Genomic DNA, 23674 nt, shown 5'->3' with positions numbered 1-23674 from the left:
ATTTGTCCTTTTTGCTTGCTTTAAGACAGTAGTTCTCCTGAATCTATTTTATTTTTGTTGGTTTGGTATTAACACTTGAACAGGGTTTATTATTTTTCTTGTACAGCACTTTATTATTATTATTATTATATAACTGCAGTTTGCATTGAAGACATGAGGCTGTAGTGTTTGTTGTTCTTCTCTTGAGGCGGAGAGGCTGATGTCTATTCCTCTCTGAACTCTTTCTCTTTCTCTCTTTCTCTGAATGTTTCTCTTCTTCTCGCCGAGGCTCTCCGGACCCGGATGACTTCACGTTTCCAGACAATAAAGTGATTCTCTGGATTGTTCTCTTCCTCAGGCGGCTGGAAAAACGCTCCCCGTCACAAACATCTTACCGGGGATCGATATGTTGTGACTGTCTGATAAACTCGCTCTTCGGGACGGTAACTAATAATTGAGCGGGTAACTAAATATTCAAAAACACTACGTAATCCCAGAGTACATTGCTCCACTGTCTGCATTACCTAATCCCATAAACCACCGCGGGGGGGCGGAGACATGGCTCGTTGTCAGAGCAACTTGCATGTCATTACCCAAACCACGCCCACCCAACCATGCCCAGCCAATGGCGCGCCGTAGAAATGACATCATTGTTATTTTCAGTGGAGCAGCAGCTTAGAGGTGGATAAAGTTCGTCTCCACGCTGGAAGTGATAGAAAGTATTCTCGGTTTTCGGGCCCGTCTCCGGTTGTTTAGGGAAGCAGGAACTGTGGAGGAGAAGCCTCGCGGGCTGTAAACACCGCCGGCCCGCCACGGGAAGCCGCTGCTCTAGCTGTCGATGAGCGCTCGGCCCACGAAACAAAAGTTTTCTCCGGACTCAAACTTGTCAAGTGAGTTGAACTTCAACAATAGACGGCCTCGGCCGCGGCGCAGCGGACGGATCGTCCCGGGACGCATGTAAACAGCGGATTCTGGACTTTACTCTCCCGCAGAAGAAACCTCCCTCGCTCAGGGCGATCCAAACTTTATGTCCAGGAAAATGGAAGCGACATTCTACGACGAAGCCGTGAATGCCTCCAACTCTCAGCGCGACGGGGCGGCGGTGTACGGGTTCAACCCCAAAACCCTCAAACAAACCATGACCCTGAACCTCAACGACCCCAAAACTTCAAGCCCCAGCTGGCGCCAAGGCCCTGGACATCCTGACGTCCCCCGACGTGGGTTTGCTGAAGCTGGCCTCTCCGGAGCTGGAGAGGCTGATCATCCAGTCCTGCACCGGGCTGACGACGCCCACCCCGACGCAGTTCATCTGCCCCAAGAACATCACCGACGAGCAGGAGGGCTTCGCCGACGGCTTCGTGCGGGCGCTCGCGGAGCTCCACTACCAGCAGCAGGTCCCCGCCGCGCACCCGGACGCGCAGACCGCGCCACCGTCACCATCGCGTGCGGCTCCGCTGCGCCCGAGAGCGGCGGGATCCCGTACAGCTGCACGGTGCGCCCGGAGCCGCCGGAGTACACCAACCTGAGCGCGTTCCCCCGGGCGGGGAGCTCCGCGGCCGCACCTGCCGGCGAGAGGCTCCCACCTGCCGGCTACCACGCCGCGCCGCAGCCGCCCCACAGCCACATGGACCCCCAGCTGGGCGCGGCGCAGCACCCGCGCTGCACGCGCTCAAGGAGGAGCCCCAGACGGTGCCCGAGATGTCCGGGAGACCCCCCCGCTGTCGCCCATCGACATGGAGAGCCAGGAGCGCATCAAAGCCGAGAGGAAGCGCATGAGGAACAGAGTCGCCGCGTCCAAATGCCGGAAAAGGAAGCTGGAGAGGATCTCGCGGCTGGAGGACAGGGTCAAAAATCTGAAGAGCCAAAACACAGAGTTGGTTTCCTCCGCGAACATCCTCCGGGACGAGCTGGCCCTGCTCAAGCAGAAGGTCATGGACCACGTGAACAGCGGCTGTCAGCTCATCTTGACGCAGCAGCTCCAGGCGTACTAGACGCAGGGGGGGCGCACCGGGGGACACGGCTTGGGGACCAAATGCAGCTTATCGTGGCCTCTCGAGGCTTTCAGGGAAGTCCCTGCATCTCAGCGCATTTTCCACCAAATAACCCGCTCAGACTGAACACACAGGATCACCGGCGACGTTATTGTGATTGGTCAGTTTGGCGACACGCGCGCCACCAAACTAATTGCACAGACAGTTCAGGGGGAACACAAGCTCCGAGTCTGCCTCGGATCAGACTTGATACACTTTTTTTTTTGTTGCAATTTTTGTATGTATTCCCCGGTCAAAACTGTTTTCCCCCTTTCTACAGTCAAACCAGGATGTCGTGTCCAAACATTAACTCTTTGGAGTCTCGCGCCCGGACTGAAAGCCCCCCCGGGCCGGGTGTGGGATGGAACTGCAAACAGCCCGAAAGACCATGTGAAACTCCCCACGTTGTCCAGTAGCATTGTGAGCATCTAGAGTCGAGTCCAGCACTGAGTAGCCCCGCGCACCAGGACCGTGTACAGAACAACACTAACAACTTCCACACCTTTGCTCTCGGACTTCCAGGTGTGTGTAACGTTTGCTGACAAAACGGCCTTACTTTCTTAACATTTATGTCCATAAAACTTTGTGATATAGTTGTAACTAATGTTAGTCCTGGAAAATAACACTTTGTATGATATTTGTACGCAGTATTTTGAGCACTTAACTGTAAATATGTCGAAATAAAAAGCGACGGACACGCCAGATGTGTGAGTGTCCCCTTTGTCCCTGTCATTAAGAATTAACCAGGAGTCGACAGGTTCTCCGGACGTCGCTGGGGGTCGGTGGGGGGTGGGGGGGTTGTTGTTGAAGGATCTGGGGCAGACGGGAGATTGAGTCACCGGAGTCGTGCGAGGAGCTCGTCATGGTGCGCGAATCTACACGGACGCTCATTGGACGGGAAGGCATCGGAAGTGAGCTGCGGGAGACCAAATAAGGCAAGAGGTCCCGAGTGCGCAGTGGGACGGGTGTGTGCGCATCCCGGGCTCTGAATCACCGTCCTCCAGCCGCTGATCCCGGGAAGCACGGAGATCCGTTTACAGCAGTAAATAAAGAACACTCATTCTGTACGAAACACCTTTTTAATTCTTTATGAGCTACAGTTTGCAATATAAATAATCAACACTGTGTAGAAAAAATACAAAGTATATACATTCAGCCTCCTGTGGACAAAAAAACAAAACGAGCTTCATCTGTACAGAAACCGAGGACCACCAGCGCTGAAACCAGGAACCAGTAAACATTTTAGGAATAATTATGAGGCCTATTCAGCATGTTCACGAGCGGCCGACACCTGGTGGAGTTTACAGACTTGACCCCTCCGCTGTAAACCCACACAGGTGTTAACGCTTCACTGCTCCAGGAGGCTCCCCGCAGTCCTCAGGGTCCGGCTCCGCTCTCAGCTGACCAGCATGCCCTCTTTAGCGGCGAGCCGCTGCCGGTGCACGTGGTCCTGCTCCAGCTCCTCGTGGCTGGGTGCCACAGGCGGGCCAGGATGCGCTCCATGTTCAGGGCGTACATGGTGTGGGAGGGCATCACGGCGTGGTGGACCTGCGCCAGACAAGGGTCAGAGGCGGTCACTCACCGTAGAGACGGAGCAGACGGTCAGCCGCCAGGATGAAACAAATCCACTGATAACCAGCAGAGCGAACATTAAAACACAACGCTAAACACAAGTGAAGCTTTACTGTTGAAATCTGTAAGGACTCCCCAGGCGAGATCAAACATCTCTATTTAGTCCAATCAATACTTAACTACCATAAAACACACCGAACCGTCAGACGAGAAGAGCTGTGGAACATTTCTTGAAATATTGTTTAATGAATAACCAGACTGGTATCGGTTTCACCGGCACACAAGCTTCAAATTCAGCTTTTATAATATCTGACAGATAAGGGAAAAAACACACACGGTTCTAAAGTACAAAATAAAGACCGACTGGACGATGAACCAGAGTGCTGAGCAAAATGAAACCATTCGAGGAACAGCTTCTGACATGTACTTGATCTGATGGGGAATCTTAATTTATTTATCAAATGAATTCCGTAAAGTACCCAGAATGCAGCGCTACTCCAGACGCCGCAGCCAGACTCTACCTGCAGCGCTTCCAGCAGATCAAACATGTTGATGGGAGGGAGCGGAGCCGAAGGCCGGTCTGCAGAACACGCCAACAGGTGAACGGCCTGCTGCTCAGCCTCGTCAGGTGACACCTGAGGCGGAGGACCGGCCGGGAGGGACGCACTGGAGGGCGGACTGAAAGGACAAAAGAAATATTTCATCTAAAATATGCTACGTTCTGTCTTCGCTGACAGCAGAGGACAGAGCTGACCGGACGAATATTTATGTCAGCAACAACCAAATAATCGATCTGAATGAAATGATTTCTACAATATCAAACTTGCTCAATGTTTACGAGGCCATCAAGCCGTCCCCACCATTCAGTCACACTGTGGTAAGCAGCAAGGCTGTTCTTCAGGTAAGGCTGAGGCATGGCGTCGCTGCCGAACGCGTAGGGGAAGCGGCCGTCGCGCAACCGGTACGCTTTCCTCCGGGTGATCACGGCGGTCAGGACATCCTTCAAGTGGTGCTGCGATAAATCAGAGAACCGAATCAGCACAGTCACACCGAGATCCACTCACTGGCTGAAGGAAGGGCTCACTGACCTCCAGCCCGACCTTCTTGGTCTCATGTATAAATTAATCAGACAAATAAATAAAAAAACAATCTGCAACGTTGAGGAAGCCTGAGAGAAACAGTCTCTCATTCAGACTTTGTTTTTTAAATTCTGACCTTCTACAATGACTTCAATGTTAAAAAAACAAACTCTGTTTCATTGCATTTCAAGGCAGTTTTAAGACCATAATGTACAGTATTTCTCACCACAGTGTCTCAATTCAGAAACAAATTAATGCAAAGAAACAGAAAATAAATTTAGAAAAATACAGATTTCAAATAAAGTGCCATGCAGAACCTCTGGTCTAAAATAAAAAATACAAACTTACAGCTTAAACAAAACGTGGCCATGAAGCCATTAGAGGGAAGAAACTACTTGCAAGCATTCAGAGGAATAAAGTAACACAGAGATCCAATATATCAGGAGACTCTCGTATGCAGCTTCAGAAATAAATAACAGCACCATCAGCAAAACAACCACACTACCTGGAACCCTCACCTCAACAGCAGCAGGTGATCTGCAGCCCTGGAGAGACGTTTGTGCTTCACTTACGACAAACAGAACCGTCCAACACACAGACGGCCGCAGCAGGATGTTTGCAACATTTTCAAGCTTCAAATGAAGAATCTAATCCTCATAATTCACCTGGACTGTACAAAGCTGGAAAAACTAAGTCCCAGTGACAGTAAACAAGAAACCTGCCCTCACTAGACATAACATTCCGAACGGTCAGAGTTCTACAGTTTCTCTGGTATTTCTTTGAACCAACAGCTAAACATAATTCTGTGATTAAAAAAGTTAATCTTCAGCCAGCCCTACATTAATTAATTAAAATTAACTCCACCAGCCTGAATTTCACCGATTTTATTCTAACAGAGACAGAAGTCAGTGCTATGGACCATACACTGCAAGAAGTGAAAATGGATATTAAATAATGACAAAAGAAAAATGTTAAAGACCTTTGGGAATGACTGTTTTACGCGAGTCTTTTGACTGTCTGTAATTTTGTTGCAACGTCCAACTTAATGACCAAAATATTCAGGATGAAGATTTGAGAAAAGTCTGACAGAAGTTACACTGTCAAAAGTCGAAAACTCTGCAGAATTCATGAAATTAGTTGACTAAGACAACAAAAACTGTGGCTGAAGGGTCTGCTGGACAGGTACCGCCACACCTCCACGGCGTAGATCATGGTGCTGATGGCGTCGTCTGTGACGTTGTCCAAACCCAGCTCGAACGCGGTCACCATCATGCGGGCCTCCAGCTGGCCTCGAGTGGGCAGCAGCATGGTGTGAGCGCTGAGGCGCAGCTCCTCCTCCTCACTGCCAGCCTCTCTGGGGCTGAACGGCTGGGCGGCGCTCAGAGGGTTCTGCGGCTGGAACCGATGCTGGAAGTGCAAATAAGATATTCAAGCATGGAAACAGCAGACTGAGCTTACTGTTCAAAGATTCTGAAGTAAGTAAGATATTTGGGGGGTTGAGAGTTTAGCACATTTGATGTTTTTCCAGGGTTACTAATGAAGCTTAAAAAAAAAAAAAGAAAAGAACTTACATCAAATTTTTGTCTGGATGGGAATTTCTTCTTCACTTTGGGTTTGCCAGGCTTGGAAGAGCAGCTGCCCTGCCACTGTAAAGGTCCTGTGCCCTCTGCAGGCCGCAAAGACACACAACAGAAAAGGTTTTGATAAAAACTAACAGACTTTTCACATCTGCGCACACATCCCCAGTGTGAACATCAGTTTCAGAGCTGCCTTGAACCAATGCCCGAGTAAAACACACATGTAAGTCATACTACACACAAGGCCACATAAATTATACCACATTCAGTCAAGTCAGCGCCGCATGCACTGTTATTCTCTTGGATTTGATCTACATGACTACAAATAAGTCTCAACAGTAGGTTTCCATAAACACCTGTTCATAGCAGGCTTGCAGTTTAGGTCAAGTGACATTTATTAAGCCATAAATCCACACCTGATGCTCACAACATCAACAACAAACATCCCTGATTTCTAACTGTTGATGAAGAAAACACGATTTCAAGCCAACATGCAGCTCACAGACACGTCCTGCGCGTGCAGCATCCATACCTGGCGTGGAGACGATGATCTGGCACCGCGTGAGGATGGCCAGGAGGAAATCATTGTGGACATGCACTGAGGGGGAATGAGACGTGTTAGACTCTTCACACGGAGAATTAAAAAGTGATTTGTCTCAGAAGCGAACCGTTCTCCTGCGCCAGCAGACGACGCGCCTCCACATCGAACTCCTCCTTGCTGATCTTCTGCTTGAACCACAGCTTCAGGTTGGCCCAGTAGCTGCAGAGACAGGAGATGCTAGCTCGATGCTAATCCGGCACAGCATCACGGAACAACCTGCATCATTCTTCATTTCAGGAGCAGCGAGAGATTCAGCCTCGACACGGAGGATGAAACACAAACACGCAAACGCAGAGTCCACTTACTGCTTGACGTTGTCTCCGATTGCGTCTGTTAGATTCTTTTTTGCGATCTCCAGCTCGCTAGCATGGGCCGCCATGGTAATCAGGGGCGCGATAAATGCGTCATCATCCCGCGACAAAGCTTATTTTTATCTAAAAGTTTTAAAACAATACTACTGATAATAATACTGCTTCTGCTGCTAATACTGTTACTATTACCACTGAATGTAATAATAATAATAATAGTAATAATAATAATGATGATAATAATAATAATAATAATAATAATAATAATAATAATTCATTATCATTACTGATAGGGCTATTACTAATAATTATTTGTCATATTCTGATATGATATCTTACGTTTTACTACGTATAATGATTACTATTCATTTGGCTTTTAATCCTATAATATTTACAGGGTAGTTCACAGAAGATACTTGAATATGTCATAAAAGTCTAAAGATTGTCATTTCAAGTCGGATGGATGGCATGTTTTCTGATTGTCAGTGTGGATTTTCTCTGTTTATTTCAGTTTTAGCTGTTTCCATTTTCTGCAGAATTGAGGACCCCCTGAGCTGAGGTCTGTTATCAATCCAGCCCTCAGGCACACTTTCCACTCTCACTGCTGACACCTATATTCCTATCTTTAAATAGATTTTATGTTATGCACCTTTAAAAAAGATCACTGTCAAGCTGTGACAATGATGCTTTATTATTGCCTATCCGATCATTATTCCAGAGTTTGTCAAAGCTCCCTACCCAGTAAAGAAATGCTACTTATAATGAGACATGCTCAGGACAAAAACATTTAAATAATGAAGGACAGAAGATGCTCAGGACCAGGACTGTGATACACAGCACCGCAGAATAAACTTTATTCAGACAGAAGATGGATGATGAGGGTTTTATAAATTTCATGCTTTTGTAGCGAAACGACATAACCACCAGATGGCGCTACAGATTAGCCTATTTGAAGCACGACTATTTGGTTCAGCCCAACACAGTACAAAGATAAGCTTGGCCCTTTGAAGAATAACAAGTCCTGATCATACAGCATATAAGAAGACACATTTGGATCTGCGATGAATAAAGCATGTACTAACTTTTTTTTTTTAAGTGTAGCTGTTTTGGTCATTTATTTATTTTTCTGGATTCAGCTCCGTTTTTCTCCAAAGCACAGTGAATAAAGCACTGAAACCTAGGCTGGTGTGCATTAAATAGTCCATAATAAAGCTATTACATTTAATGGAAAGGAGCAGTGTTGCAAATGTTGGCAACAAGGTTACAGTAAATTTATTTCGTGCTCCATTTATAGCCATTTGATCCCTAGCAATGTACCATTCGATAATCTGAGGGGTATATTTTTGGTTTCCAAACTCCGCAAGAAGCTGTGACTTTTAATGTTCTCCTATAACTTCTTTCCAGCACGAAGAGAAACCATCACTCAGAATCTGAGCTGTTTAAATTGGATAAACCTGCTCCGTAAAGTATTTGTATAATGTCTCATTTTCACCGTTGAAATTCATACTGTGGAACAAAGCAGTTAAAATATAAACTGCTACTTCTGCACGGACACATACACACTTCTTCTGACTTATTATAGTCAGCTCCATAGAGCTGATACTTAAATGTAGAAGCCCGCTCATGTGTCAGACTGGCTGTGCAGTATTTCTGTGGTTCCCTCTGTCGTCCTTTGTGGCTCTCAGGCTCATACCTCTCTCCAACAGGTTTAAGCAGGGGGCCCTTTTTGTTTTTCACTGTTTGAACCTTGGTGGAAAAACATTGGAGAAGTCCGGGTGATCGCTCTCTGGCTCCGTCTCCCCAGGCGGTCAGGGAGTCTGAAGCAGACCTCCGTGACTCACGCCATTCATCACAATCAGTGGAGGCTTATGAGCAGAACACAAAGAGTGAAATCACGCCGTGGCCTCCTGGGCTCTCAGTCAGGTGAGTAATGCTGACACCACAATGTTCTGAGTTCATGGAGCTGTGTTTTGATCAGGTGAAGGATTTTACAAGAACGTCATGCCAACCACATCAACAATGAACCCCATCTGGAAGCCAGGTCGCTAATAGATGTATTTAACAGACTAAATGTCTGCTAAGACGCAACCGAAACTCAAAGAGTTTCACCTCTCTCGGCTGAAATAGCGCCTTTGTTTATTATCTCTGGCCTGAGCTGCTTCTCTGACTGACATATTTCTGTTAAATAAAGCTCAATGAAAATAAAGCTCTTTTTTTGCTCATGTCCTTAAAGATGATTAAGATATCGCTCTGCTGTGTATTTAAATCAGTTTGAGGAGTGGAAACTGTAAATCTGTCTCATGGAAAGTGAGTCTACCCAGAACCCTTTGAAAGATCTTAAACAAGTGTCTGTTAAGCTTTTCACGACCAGAGCCACGAAGAACACAGTCAGCCAGAGATTTTTATTTATTCTGCCCTAGTTGGGGCAGAAGTGTTTGGGTCATTATTTTAAAGAACAAAGGCCGGCGTCCTCTCCGTCCATCTAGGGGTAAATGAGTCACGCTCCAGATGTTCTTTTAGCAAACACCGGCTAAATGTCCAGACGTCTCTCAAGCCGAGCGGTGAAACTCTCAGACAGTGAAGTTTGTCCGGGTGCCGGCTGAGACTTTCACCTCAGAAACCCGCAGCAAATCCCAGAGGCCCGGGGACTTCTGGTAGTGTGAGTGTGGTCCGTCTACTGGAGCCGAGGAGGGCGTCAGCGTCCGACTGTCCAGAGGCTGATTTCTGTCCGTCCGCTGGAATTTCGCTGTTCCCACGAGGAAGCCTCAAATGTGAGGCTTCACCGTGCTTCCTGAGCGCAGTAACTAAGATTTCAGTTACCGCTGTTGGTGTGGGGTGATCAGAAGAAGGTTTGGAGGGTTTAGGAGCAGATTTGTGGCTCGAGGAAGACTCGTCCTGCTGCTTCCTCTCAGTAAAGTAAAGCTCTCATCATTTTTTAATCTATGTGAGGCTGGCACAGAATCCTGGTCTCAGCCAGCAGTGCATCTTATTAACAGAACACTCATGTGCTGAGAAACGCAGACTTTAAAGCTTAGCCCAACGTCTAGTTGTATTATAAATCATTTCTGTGTCTCAGCCCGTGAACTGAAGGGAGGTTTACAGAATCACATTATCCATTTTTATGCACTTCACTTCACTATACACTGAAAGAACAGTCCGAAAGAAAGATCTTCACACACATACATATACTGTACTTACATTTTCACATCGAAACTCTGAATATGAAGCCTCGGGCTTGTTTGCACAGAGACTGAGAAAGTAGATAAAGCTACCCTGACTGTCAAAATTTCAAAAAATGAAGCCCTCTGTTAGTTGCCATCACGTCTTCAGTATAGAGTTTGAAATGTTTAATTTGGAGACGTCAGCAGTCCTGAAAACCAAAAACACATCAAGAAAACGCAACCGCTCCATCGAAAGGCTCCAAGCATGTAACCAGAAAGTTCTTGTTGTGAGGGGAGGGTTAGCCACCAAGGAAAATTAATAAAGAACAGCCTGGTGATGATTCTGATGCTGCTGCTGAAGTGAAGTTCTAAAGCTTTGTACAGACCTCACTGCTCCTTCCTGCTTCCACTGTCACTATAATGTGAACTGACTGTCTGCTGGCTCTGAAGACGTATTTGAAGACGTCATTATTCCGTTAAATTAACTACAGAGTAAGTCTGTGATCTTAGAAGTTTTAGCTTTTGTCTCTGGAAAACTAATTCATCTTGACTGTGAGAGAAATAAAAGGAGCTTGGCTGTTGCTTCAAAAAACAAAGCGAAACCCAAACAACAACACGCAGAGACCATCTCAATGATGATGGAAGGCCCTCAGTGCAAAGAATATGGTGAGAAAAAAAAACCTCAGTCAGAAAGCATGAACTGTTCTTTGATATGCTCTGGAAGAAATATCATGGATTAAAAACACTGTTGTTCACTTCGGGCGATGAACTGATGACTCGCTTTCATCCAGTCACGCAGAAATGTGTAACTACCTGAAGTAGAGAAGAGCGTCTTTGTGACTCTTGATTTTCTTTTTTTCATATTTACTCAAAGCTTGCTCAACAAGGCATATTCACAAAATCCGTTGTAACAGTAGAAACAAACGACTCAGGACTTCAGTGGGAAAATGTCCCTTCAGTCTCTTTATGTGATGACTAACATCATTTTGATTCAACTGCTCTGCTGGCATGAGTCACACCAAAAAAGACTGGAATGTACATGAAATATTAGCAAAAACTAGTCCAACAATGGAAATCACCACAAAGTAAAAAAAACAAACAAAAATACAGCTTAAAACCTGATAAACAAGAACTTACCAAGCAGTGACCCAACATATTCTCCATCGGCTGAACGTTAGCCTAATAAAGCTCTGCCAAGTCTCGAGACTCGTTGGTTTCAAGTTTTATTGCTTTTTCATTTCAAGAGTAAAACACCATTTTTATACGTTTCTGCTTTTTTACTTGTTGAAAACACGTTTTCATGTCCAGCATGCCTTCTTGTTATTTTGCTTTACAAGTCTCATAAAGACATGGGTGTAGGGACCGCTGTGGTCAACGAGAAAATGAAAGAAAGAAAACAAACGGTTGTGTTCTGGGGCCACGGACTGAAGGCTGCTCGTCTTTCTTGTGTGATCCTGACGCCGTGTTGATGTTGTTCAAAGCACGCCCACGGGTTCATCTCCCGTCCCCCATCTCCTTTCATTTCTCCTAAATGATGCTGTTTTCCAGCCATGCTGAAGATCACAGGACGGAAGAAACCCGGGCTTTGTCAATGAGAGACATTTTTATGAAAACATACAGTTCAGGCACGTTTGTGTGGAAAGAATGTACTTCTGTGTGTATTTTAAAGGAAGATTGGGGTGGTGGGGGCAACGTGGAAAGAATAACTTGGAAATTTGGACCACTTCCACCCAGTTTTCTCCCTCCCCGCTCCTCCTCTCTCCATCCTGTCTGGCTTTCAGAAATGTGCTTCTCTTTGTCTAAAAGTCCCAACATGCTTGGTCGGCATATTTTTTGTTCTCGAAAACCGCTCTAAACAGCACGGTAATCCCAGCTTTTGTTAGCTGGGATTCTTGTATTTCCTGGAGTCATACTGAAATGTAATGAACAGCCAAATGAGAAGAACAGAGAACAGCAATTTCCATATGTGTGAGCAGACGCTGAGAACGACTGTCATCCACGTATACCGAGGAGGAAATTAGCCCTTTTCTGTAGGATCGTTTACTGTCCCCCAGGGACACCTGGTCCTTTTCTCTGTTATGATAACTTAATTATAGACATAAATTATCCTTTCTGGTCATCAGCACTTGGTGGGAGTATTTTGCCAGATGGATTAGAGGTCATTTTAAGTGTAGGAATATAAATTAAAATCATTTCTGCTTTTCTGCGCAATAAAATGCGCCAACTCCAACCTCGTTACTGTGCTGGCCTTTGGATACAGAGCCTAAATAATTCTATACAGGTACTAACAACTTATATTTTCCAGATCCCAGCAAATATAGCAAGTTAAATATAACATGTGAAAGTTTCCACCAGACATTTATCTTGGCGAGGTAGAAAAAGCGGTAATTGGATCTTGTGACGCTGAAGGTTGGTTATTAAATTGTAGAACGTGGCTCCTCTGACACATGACCTTCAGTTACAGTGAGGGAAACTGAATCTTCTCTTTCTGAATCACTCACTTGCATCGTGTTGGCAGCGATTTCCAATTCTCCGTCAACACAAAGCTTACTGGGTGTGTAAAGGAGCCGCGTAGCCCTCTATAAATAATCATATCCTCCAAATCCCCCTGTGTGCTTCTACTGAGATATAAAGAAAGAACAGTGTCCACACAATGTTTGATACCGGAGGCAGTTCAAGTCACACTGTTGGCTGGAAATCTTCACTGTTGAGGTTCTTCCATCAAGAAACAAGGAATAAGAGTGAGCTTTGACTTTGAGCTGGCCTCTGCTGTTCGATTCGAGGTTCTCCTCAGTCTATCGGCCTGATCATCATGCGGACGGCCTTCATGGAGTAGAACCCTCCACCGTAGTCGGCCCAGAAGATGCCGTCCTGGAATTTGCTGCGATAAACACCCCCGGTGTACCAGACGCCGTTCAGGTTGGCTTGGCCGCAGGCGTTGTACCACCAGCCTCCTTTGTGGAAATGAGCGCAGTTACCTGAGATCAGGAAACAAGAGGAGGATCAGCTGCATGAATACATGTCTTTTTTTTCAAAGGTGCTCCAGTCCCGCTCTACCTGAGAAGGCGTCCTTGTCTCGATCCAGCGTGGTGAACTGTTTGCCATTGTGGCTGGTGAGCGAGTCCCCGGCGTTGCCCTGGTAGATGCCCAGCCGCAGGCGGTAGCCCTCGCTCTCGGGCTCCAGGTGGAAGCTGTTGTACTGAGCGTACACCTTCTTGCCCATCCAGTCCTCCAGCTCCACCTGCAGCTTGTAGTCCCCCTGCCTCCCCAGCCTGTAGATGCCTTCCAGGCCGAGCCAGTACTCCCCGTCGATGTTTCCGAAGCCGCTCTGTGTCAAACAGGAGATGAAAAAGAACAACACCAGATATTTATAGAAATGCTGTGCCCGGCTTGTTATGTGGACACATTATTGGGCTTTAAACAGGAAAAAATGAGAGTTTTTCTTTTGATGGCTACGGCCACGATGTTAGAAAACAGCCTTCCAACTTCAAAAGAAGAAAACTCTGTTGCCAAACACAAAAAACCACATCGTCTTTAAAATTCCTCCGACGGACGTGTCGCAGAGTTTCTGCTGGAAAATAAGCATTTATCCTCAGGTTGCCGGTTCACTGAGCAAACCCCCCGGACCCCGTGGATGTGAGCTAATGGCAAAACCGGCCTGGCACTTGTGTTGAAAAACCACCAACCATCCCGGCTTGGCCTGGCGCCTCCAGAGGCTGAGGTTTCTGACTGGATTAGCCGGCTGAGCCAGCAGATGATGAACGACGTCGGGTTTCGGTCCGGGGCCTTCTCTGCGGCGTCCTCTGCTTGTGCGCGCGCATGCGGTGACTTTGTGGCGGAATGTGGAGGCGAATCAGCATCGAAGAGAATAATTTGACTCGCAGCCACACATGCACAGACCTGGCCGGGCTGAATGGAACGGAGGATCGCGGAGGCTGCCAGCGGCCATACGCTTCGTCCCGTTTCTCACAGCGTTGACGAGAAGGCTCAGCGCCGTGTGGCGGCGCGAGCCAACCGGCCGCCCGGCCAGAACGGCACCATAGTAGCGGTGGTTTTGGAAAGAAGCGGCTGAAGATTGAGCTGTGGAACATACCTTCCCGGTGGGGCATCTACTGTTTCATAATGGGAATGTCAAAGAGCCGGAGCGGTGCTGCTGACAGGGCGTTATATTTTACAGTAAGTGAAAACACGAGGGCTCAGACTCAGGAAATTGTCCCAAAGACCCCAGATGGTTCCTCTAGATGGGTCATATAACAACGCCACTGCTGGGTGGGAGAATATTCTGAGATTAACTCAAGTGGAGAACGGGAAAGACTCGGACTGGGCAGGAAGGGGTCGTTGTCCTCACCTTGTAGCTGTCCCAGTTCCTGAAGAAGTTCACCGAGCCGTCTCTCCGGCTCTGGATCACGGTCCAGCCTCCGTTGTCCATATTCTGTTCGCACCAGGCCTGAATGGGCCTCTCCGCTTCATCCGGTTTGATCAGGTACATGCCGCTGGTGCTGTGTCCGGCCTCCTGGGCCTCCAGACAGTCTCTGAAAGGGCCTGAGAGACAGAACACGAATATGAGAGATATTCGAAAGACCGCAGGCCCTGCTGGACACCGAGGAGGACAAACAAACACAACTCCTCCTCAGAGAAGAGCTTTGGTAAATCTTCACAAATGGCAAACAGCATCACCAAAAAAAAAAAGTAATTTCCGCATCTTGTTTGGATAGAAAATGAAATTCAAGCTTGGTGAATTAGCTTTGAGCTGGAGTGAATGTCTGGAAGTTGATTTAACTCTCGTCCTGTTTTTGTGATGCACCAAACCGAATTAAGAAGTGCAGCATAAAAATCACACTTTTCATGAGAAAAGACGTGATGATGAAGACCACAAGGATGCAGTCCGACTGGATTAACCTCTCAGTATGATGGAATGTGTTTTGTTTTTGTTTGTTTCGCCTAAATTCTCCAGTCCATCCAGCCAGCTTCCCAGAGATATTACATTTATGAAAATGAGCAAGCGGTCACAGGGACCTTGACCTTTACTCTGACCTCCAAAATCTGCTCAAGAGCAGATGTGTTTCCCAAATTCAAAACAAAAAAGCAAAATATGCTACCTCCAGCTGTTCCTGAACCTTTGCATTCATGAGACAAACAGCCTGAAAACACGATGCCGGCGGCGTTTTGTTACTGCATGACAGAACCAAATTACCTAGTACCTTTAGGCAAGACCAAATCGTGGAAATGCATTTATTTATTATTTGCTAATTAGGCATTTGTGCAGCAAAAAGGCCAACTCTGATTATAACTAGACAGAAGTGTACATATTTCCATTTTACTTGGCTAAATTTAATCGCTTGTTACAAACGAGACGTCGACCATGTGTTTACATTTAGCCTACGTGGAAAAAAAACACACCTTGGCTCAATGCCTGACAAACAAGTAGGATAAACCACTAAACAAGGAAAAGAATCCCAGGAGCTGGCAGACAAATAGAAAACACATGCATCCCCACTGTTAGTCTAGACCTGGCAGTAATATGAACCTACTGTTGCTGTAAGTGGAACATAAGAAGATATTCTGCTGAAATATTCTGCAGCAACCAAAACGATACAGCTCAAGTGAGAATGGAAAAAGAAAAAGGGTATCAGATCACATTATTAAGACATCAGCTTACTTGAGTTGAAAACAAATGTGAAATGAATATCCTGATAATCTGCCCTTAAACAAGCGATTCGAAAGTTTCATAACACGATTTACATTAATGTCACAAGTTGCAGTGAGTTTACTGAAAGAGGGAGTAAGTGTGCCCAAAACAATTACATAATAATAATAATAATAATAACGTAAAGCCACGGTCCAGAGTCCAGAGCGTTTCTTCCACCTGGTGGTTTCCGGATCCTCGCCATGCTTCGTCTGTTCTGTCCACATCGCACATGCAGTGGAACGTCTGGTCAGAGATATCCTGAAAGGATCGTTTTCACACACAGCTGCACTGAAATCCTGCACGCTTTATTATTCTTGGGCGAAGGCGATCTAACTCTGTCAGGAAACTCTGTTGATTAGCAGAATCGTGCCGGTCGGGTCTTTCTTTGCTTTGCTTTAAGTCCCCTGCCTGGATTCAGACATTACACCATTTTTATTTCCACCCTGCTATGTGTTCGCTCTGCTGAGTTGGGGGGAGCAGAGTTCCAGCTGAATTTGCAAATCTTTAACCTTTGAAAATGAGGCCAGTGGCCCACCTGCAGCTGCATTTAAAGTCAGAGTTATTGTTTTGTTATTCTTGGCCTGTGAAGTTGATGCCTGCCTGGTGGATGTTCGGTCCGTGCTCAACGTGACTGTACGGTGTTTTCAAGAACAAAGGAATACATTAAAAATACCAACAAATAGACATATTCATGAATAAATGGATAACTAAAAATAACTCTGGATGTTGCTCCTTATCAGCTTTCCTCATGAAAACACCGGCTACATGACTGCGTAGCGGCTAGTGATCTTCCCTCAGAGCAGGAATATCGCCAGCTCCCATATTTGATACGGACAGTTCTGCTTTGAGGACGGACAGGTGGACAGATGGATGGGTGGATGGATGGATGGATGGTGGATGGATGGGTGGATGGATCTTTCTGATTCTCTCTGACTCACCTTCGGCGCTGAAGTTTCTCTCAGGTGGTTTCTGGACTTCCAGGGTCTCGCCCGTGGGCGACGGTCCTGATCGAGAACCCCGCTCTCTGGCAAACCCCCGGCCGTGCTCCGTCTGGATCTCGTTGGTGAGGCGCGGCACGCTGACCGGGATGTTCTCGGGGACCACCTGCACGAGCGGAGGCCCCATGGGTGGATGCTCCTCCCTGCGGCTGTACGCCTGCATGCAGCGCTCCTCCAGCGCCCCGATCAGCACCGACTGGTTGTTCACCACCGCAGCCAGCGCCGAGTACCTGGCCTCCAGCTCTCTGTATCTGGAGGCCAGGCGCAGGGACTCGGTGGTGGCGTTGAGGATGCGCGTCTCCAGCTGGGCCAGCTCCAGCGAGTTGTCTCGTTTCCTGATGATCTCGTGCAGCAGCTGCATGTACAGCTGCGTCACTCGGGAATTCATGTTTCTGCTCTCTTTCCTCAGCAGCTTCATCTCGTTCACCAGGTTGCCGTCCACGTCCACCACCAGCTTCAGGGTCTCCATCTCCCGGCGCTGCTTTGACAGGAGGTCGCGCACCGAGGCCACGTCCAGGCGCGTCACTCGGTCCTTGTCCGTTGAGTAGCCGCGGGCGGCGCAGATGGGGCCTGTGATCTTCTGCTCCGGGACCAGAAAGGTGTAGGAGCACTTCTTGGTTTCCCCGCTGGCCTCCGGAGCCCTGCGTATCCGGGAGAGGATTGGGTTCTTGGTGAAAGCTTGACTGTTACTCCAGAGAGACAGAGCAAACAGGATAAATAGGCTCCACATTCCAGGTCCCATGGTTCCTCCTCTCTTCACCATCAAACAAGCTGGAAATCTGAAAAAAGGGAAAAGAAGTCCAGAACATACATCAAGGATAAGGCCAGTGTTATTCTACAGTTTACATGAAAACCCTGAACCCCCCGCCACATTCTCACTTCCTTCCGACTTGCATGCCTCAGATTTTCTACTCTTAGTCAAACCCAGTTATTAAAAGTGTCAGATGTGATCATGCTCTCCAATCTGTAGCTTAATGAAACAATAGAACTTTGACTCTGAATGTTGAAGAAACGTCCCGTCTCATAAATAACCACAGAAACGCAAAAACAATTCCTCTTGGACGGACTGATGATGAGTTACCCAGCAGGAGTCCAGACCATCCCCACATTTGCCACACAGCCCATAAGTTCAATATTAAAATATTGTGTTTAAATTCATGCACAGGTGCAGTTTATAAAACAGCAGCCAGCTGTGCAGACCTGCAGCACGTTTTACCTCTGATACAAACTTCACTTCACCAGTTTTCCTGACAAAAGAATTCCAACCTTTAACTCAAAGCTGAGAGTGCTGTTCATTCTAATCACCACTCATTCAGTACTCTTCGTCCAGAACACTTTACTCTAAAGTAATCAGAATAACTGTTGGCACGGTACAGGAAAGACTTCCCAGGAAGACGCAATATAAGTTGATTATGAAGCAAAGCGGCATTAAAACGTAAAGAGAAAAATAGCAGCTCTTGGCAAAGATACAGCTGGCTGTGTTCCTGCCCTCGGCGAGACGAGCCTCCTGGTACGATGGTGGTGGAGCAGCCGTCCCTCCACCCACTCACCACAAAGCTGTTATCTCCACTCACATTTTCAATACGTTCCCTCCTGGGCTCGTTTCACCGTCTGGATCAGGTGTCGGGGTGTGTGTGCACATGTTGGGATCGATTTTCAATATTCCTCTACCTCATGCGTCAGACCCTCCATTAATCTAACACCGAGACTTCCAGTGACGTGTGCGTAAAATTAAGAAGTCAATGCCCTCCGTGTCACATGGAGAACTGTAGGAAAAAGAAATGCACCGTGAAGAAAATCACGCCGATGCGTCATCGGTGGAACTGTGAGTTGTGCTGATGCATATTTCAGTCATGGACAAACGTGACATAAGTCTGCAGGTGGTTGTAATTTTGGCCCAATTGCAGTTTCTACTTGGCTGGCTCAAACCGAAAAATCAGATCGGTGGCAAACAAAAGAAACAGATGTTTATGAGGAGCGACCGAGGAAACAGGGAGCCCTGATTTATGAGCAATGTGTTGTCTGGAATCTATTTTTGTGAAGAACAGTTGTGTTTGGATTTTAGTGGTTTTGACAGCAAAGACAATAAAGTAGGGGTGCTGCTTGTTAACACAGGCCGGACTGGGATCTGGAAGTGAAGCAAGAGTTAATGAGCCTACTGAATTTGGCAGTCAAGGCAAACCTTACCAAAGGCCAGGCTGCAGTGGAGCCCATCAGCTTTCACCCAAACAGCCTGATGGGCGCTACTCTGACCCGCTTCACGTTGATGCTCTTCAAAACAGATCCAGGAAGAATTCTAGCAGACGCCACAGAAGGCAGAGAGAGCGGCGCGCTGGCTCGATTCTGTGGTCTCATCTGGATGTTTAGCTGCACTGAGGAGTCCTGACCACAGCTAACGGGACAAATCCCAGAGCATTACCCAACTTCAGACTGCTGCTGTAGCAGAATGCTTCCCTTGTATCGCTATCAGAGGAAAAAAATGCTTGCCTCAAGAGAAATTAGTTTTGTATATTTATGTAGGACAATAACCAGCGATGGGAAGAAAGCGTCTTGAGACTAAATGAACTTCTTGCAGCACAAGATTTCCCCCTATTTCAGCTCGTCATATAATGTATACAATAAAAAAAGCAAATGCTTTTAAAAGTAGATGGGCCATATGTCAGAGCTCAGAGACACCCTGAGCTGCTCCCAGCTGTTACCAACAAGAGACCACTTTCCTTTTCTTTCTTCAACACCGTTCGCCTCCCTCTCACAGCTCGGCCTCAGCAGCAGTCCCGTCTGCACGTCTCCGAGTCGCAGTATGAATCTCCGGCCGCCGCCTGACAGCAGTGGCAGTGTTTACACAGAGGCTCCTCGGCCAGAACTGCCGGTCCATCCCAGCAGGACCAGGTCCACCACCAGGCCTCTCTGAGTCGTTCACACCCTGCTGGTCTTCATTGAGTCGGCCGCAGCTGCCGTCTCTTTCACTATTGACTGATTCAGAGAAAGATTTCTCCTCTCTGTTCCTTTCACAGAGCCAGATCTGACTCCATCCTGCTACCTCGTCTGTATTAATACAGTCCTCACAGCAGACAGATCAAACTTTGTGGTGGCCAGTTTTCCCAGAAGAGAGGCTCGGGGGACTCTGCCAATCCCTGCTGCCGCTCAGCTTTAGCCGTCTGCTAGGTTTAAGGCTTTCATTTACATGAAGAGTCACAAAAAATGGATCCCTTCAGAGCGCAGCCTGCAGTATGAGCTCCTTGGTTTCTTTCCACTGCGTAATTCAGCAGAAGGAATATGTGCATTGCAAATTTTGAATCTAGCCTTTTTTTCCAGTGCCGCTTTGCTGTGGTTTTGCTGCCGAAAGAGATTTAGGAATGTGCCAATTAGCCCACAAGTCCTACTCATGGTGCCACTGATTAGGTCCATCTGCTGAGGAGACAGCGTGATACACGAGACACTGGGACTTTCTCCCTGAGGTTTACATTAGAAGAATCCTGTACTCAGCCAGTACCACCGCTTTCTTTAAAGAAACCAGTGAAGAGATGTAGAACAACATGCTTTTTGTTAAAGAAAAAAATTACATCAACTTCATTTTTACATCTAAATGGATATCAGCAAATAAAACATGCAGGATGAGAGATTTGAATACTTTTGATGACATTTTAAAACAATAGATGTACTTCAGTTCAAGCTGCTTTTAGCATGTAAACTGAACAAAGGAATATGAAACCAAATCTCACCTGTTGGAGTGACTTCAGTCCCAGAAGAGTCTCAGTTGTGTGTCCCCGGCAGGTTCATGCTCTCCATTCTGCTGTCCTCGCTCTCACTCTGCTCTCGTGGAGGGAAGGCCAGCACACTGAAGGACCAGGAGAGAGCGGTGGAGGGTGGTCCAGAGCAGGAAGAGGGAGGCTGCATGGTTTGATTCCCCCTGCAGTGTGAGCAGAAGCAGGACTTGGCCCTGCCTTCCTGCTCCGGCGTCACGTCAGCTTCAGGAAGGAGAGAAAGAAAACCTCCTGCTCACATGGAGCTTCTCTCTGAATGAAAAACTGGGTTCTGAGTTCTGACATGCTCTCTTTGTCCCTCACGAAAGACGCTTGTCAGTCAAGCCTGGAGAGGATGACGAGCACTTTCTCCTTGTCGTGCACACGCAGACTCAACTCATTCATACACACTGCTGCTGCTCCTCACAAATCTGTTTCCGATCAGCTCCAATATAATGACTGAGTGATTCTGGTGATACAGTAACTCTGCGCGCGCGCGCGCGCGCGTGTGTGTGTGGGTGGGTGGGTGTGTGTGTGTGTGTGTGTGTGTTTGAGACTCGCAGCCATCCAAAAGCTGTGGGCAGCTGTGTTTATGTGGTCATGAGGACAATCTGCTCTGGGCTGTGCAGACACAAAGCGCCCCGGAGGTAAATGTTTTGGATGGAGGAGGAAGAGGAGGCTTTGAAGTGTGGAGATCCTCTGTGTGTGTGTGTGTGTGTGTGTGTGTGTGTGTGTGTGTGTGTGTGTGTGTGTGGGGACATACTTCAACACGTGGGAGGACAGTTTTCTTATGAGCAATGAAGATACCACATTCATAATGTGGAAGTTTTAGTGTATACACGTCTCAGTCGGAGCTGTGTGAGTGTGATTTGTGAGACGGTGTGTAAACATGAGTGTGATTGAGTGAGTGTGTGGCAGCTGGTTGTGTAGAACTGGGGTCATCCAAATGAAATATTATCATATAATTGAAAAAAGAACAAGCTTTCCATCACTGCTTTATGTTTCTCATGCTTTGTGTTTCTGCATTTTCAGCCTCTGAGTCTTTAACAGCGCTGAGCTGCAGACAGACGCTCCACCAGAAACGGCTCAAAACAGTAAAACGACGTCAAAGTACTGCGATTTTACATCCAACTGAACAAGAAAACCTCCCTGCAACGCTCATTCTTCGTGTTGAGGCACAGCGCTGTGGGGTTTAAGCTTCTTTGTCATACTCGTTAATGCTGAACTGGACCAAGACCAGTTTCTGAGTTTCTGAACCTTCATTTCAACTGCGACAGAGAAACTTTCCACCTTCAGTAGATGAAAGTGAAAACAGATTTCTGGTTTTGAACTCTGTACAAGCACAATTCTGCAGAGACTAAACCAAACATTAATGTCCCAACAAGCAGAAAAACTTCAGTGTAAAAAAGTTTGTGGCTGCAGATTGTATAAAAGAGGCTTCACAGCTAGCTTGAAGACTTTTGTTCTTACTTTTGTAAAATGATAAAAATGCAATAATTGCAAGCTTTTAATAGACTGATAATATTTTTTTTTGCATAACGGCAGTGTCAAACTCTTTCAGAGTGGGCAGTAAAATGGTTTAATAATAACTCTTATCTAAATGATCGAGATGACTCTAGTGTCACGGTGAGAAGGCTCTGGGTTGGAATCCAGGCTGGTCTTTATGGAGTTTGCTTGTTTGCCTGAGTGGGTTTTCTCTGATTCCCCTTCAGAGTCCAAAACACGCAGGTGAAATAAATGATTACCCGAGGTTGTCTGTATAAGTGTGACTGCGAATGTGTGCGGCTTTTCTCTCTGTGTTTTCATCCACTCGTCCATGATGTGCGACGCCTAGCACATACACACCTTAAATAATATGTATGGGAGAGAGAGGTAGTAAATGGGGGAGCGAGGGAGGGAGAACGAGGAGAGTTGGTAGAGAGAAAATGCAGTTTCCTTTTAAACCCAGCCATTTCATCCTAGTCCTCTTAAAATACAGTACATTCTAGTATATTGTCACTCAGAGAACTATTTTCACAGATAAAACCTTTCTAGCAGAATGAACATAAAATATAGAAAATCTGAATTAAACTGCTCATTTATCTTGTTGCAACACAAACAGGATCCTTTAAATCAAAACACTCCGTCATGGTGAACTTCAACCCTCTTTTCAAAGAGTTCACAAGTAACTTTCCACAAGTCCAGCCTGGATTTCCCCAATAAGCATAAAACCCAAAATGGGTCCACACTTTGGATATATATATATACATATATATATATATATATATATATATATATATATATATATATATATATATATATATATATATATATATATATATATATATATATATATATTGTAGCGACCGCGGGGGTCGCTAGGGGCGCTAGAGAGCCACTGCCCCAGAACTGACTGTTCTGGGGAGGCCCCGGAGCATGATGGGAGCTCCCCGTTCGGGACTTTTGGGGCCATATGTGGGGGTTCTGTGGTTTATTTGTGTTTCCTTTCATTATGGTTGTGTTTTGCATTATTGTTGTGTGCTGTTTTTGTCCTTTTATTTTACACGTGTCGGACCGTGGGTCTAGGGGGTTACTTGGGGAGTGACTTGGGGCCTACGGGCCGTCGTTAATTTGTCTTGGAGTTGGTATTTCATGTTCTTTTGTTTGGTTGTTTTCACAATAAAGCTTCAGTTGAGCAATGCCGCAGACCTCGCCTCATCTTCTTGCTCCCAAGTCGCTGCTCGAACGAAAATAAATAAATAAATAAATATATATATATATATATATATATATATATATATATATATATATATACTATTTAAAAATCACAAAAAAAAGAAACATTCCCCTCACCCCCACCCCCAATAAATTCAACTGAAATTCAGGTAATCTTTGGTGGTGCATTAGCTGCATATGTACAGATCATGATAAAATCATTTTCACTGTCTTGCCTGTTAA

General features: G+C 46.4%; 2 protein-coding genes and 1 pseudogene across 2 annotated transcripts; 1 reads left to right on the top strand and 2 right to left on the bottom strand.

Annotated features, from left to right (window-relative positions):
* Positions 1 to 632: 632 nt before the first annotated feature.
* LOC115405868 (transcription factor AP-1-like) lies at positions 633 to 1979 on the top strand (annotated as a pseudogene).
* A 1095-nt stretch (positions 1980 to 3074) lies between these two features.
* tada1 (transcriptional adaptor 1) lies at positions 3075 to 7243 on the bottom strand. The gene is given in 9 exon segments (XM_030114938.1): positions 3075 to 3479; positions 3482 to 3557; positions 4103 to 4259; positions 4442 to 4593; positions 5855 to 6067; positions 6232 to 6326; positions 6770 to 6835; positions 6906 to 6997; positions 7144 to 7243. Coding segments are annotated over 9 exon segments (999 nt in total). The 5' UTR covers positions 7218 to 7243; the 3' UTR covers positions 3075 to 3405.
* Positions 7244 to 11630: 4387 nt separating this feature from the next.
* On the bottom strand, positions 11631 to 20788 carry LOC115406022 (angiopoietin-related protein 1-like). The gene is made up of 5 exons (XM_030115872.1): positions 20717 to 20788; positions 16935 to 17773; positions 14656 to 14849; positions 13365 to 13635; positions 11631 to 13285 (listed from the first exon to the last, which is right to left on the bottom strand). The coding sequence occupies exons 2-5, from the start codon at positions 17755 to 17757 to the stop codon at positions 13098 to 13100; spliced, it is 1476 nt and encodes a 491-aa protein (XP_029971732.1). The 5' UTR covers positions 17758 to 17773; positions 20717 to 20788; the 3' UTR covers positions 11631 to 13097.
* Positions 20789 to 23674: the final 2886 nt, after the last annotated feature.

Source organism: Salarias fasciatus, chromosome 18 (genome assembly GCF_902148845.1).
Source record: "Salarias fasciatus chromosome 18, fSalaFa1.1, whole genome shotgun sequence".
NCBI classification, from domain to species: Eukaryota; Metazoa; Chordata; class Actinopteri; order Blenniiformes; family Blenniidae; genus Salarias; species Salarias fasciatus.
This window is presented reverse-complemented; position numbering and strand designations above follow the sequence as displayed.

Excerpts from the sequence above, each read along its gene's own strand:
- LOC115406022 (XM_030115872.1), bottom strand. The coding sequence starts at position 17,757 with ATGGTGAAGAGAGGAGGAACCATGGGACCTGGAATGTGGAGCCTATTT. Across the intron at positions 14,850-16,934 it reads GAGAAACTTCAGCGCCGAAG|GCCCTTTCAGAGACTGTCTG; the intron begins GTGAGTCAGAGA and ends TCTGTCTCTCAG. Across the intron at positions 13,636-14,655 it reads GGAACTGGGACAGCTACAAG|AGCGGCTTCGGAAACATCGA; the intron begins GTGAGGACAACG and ends TGTTTGACACAG.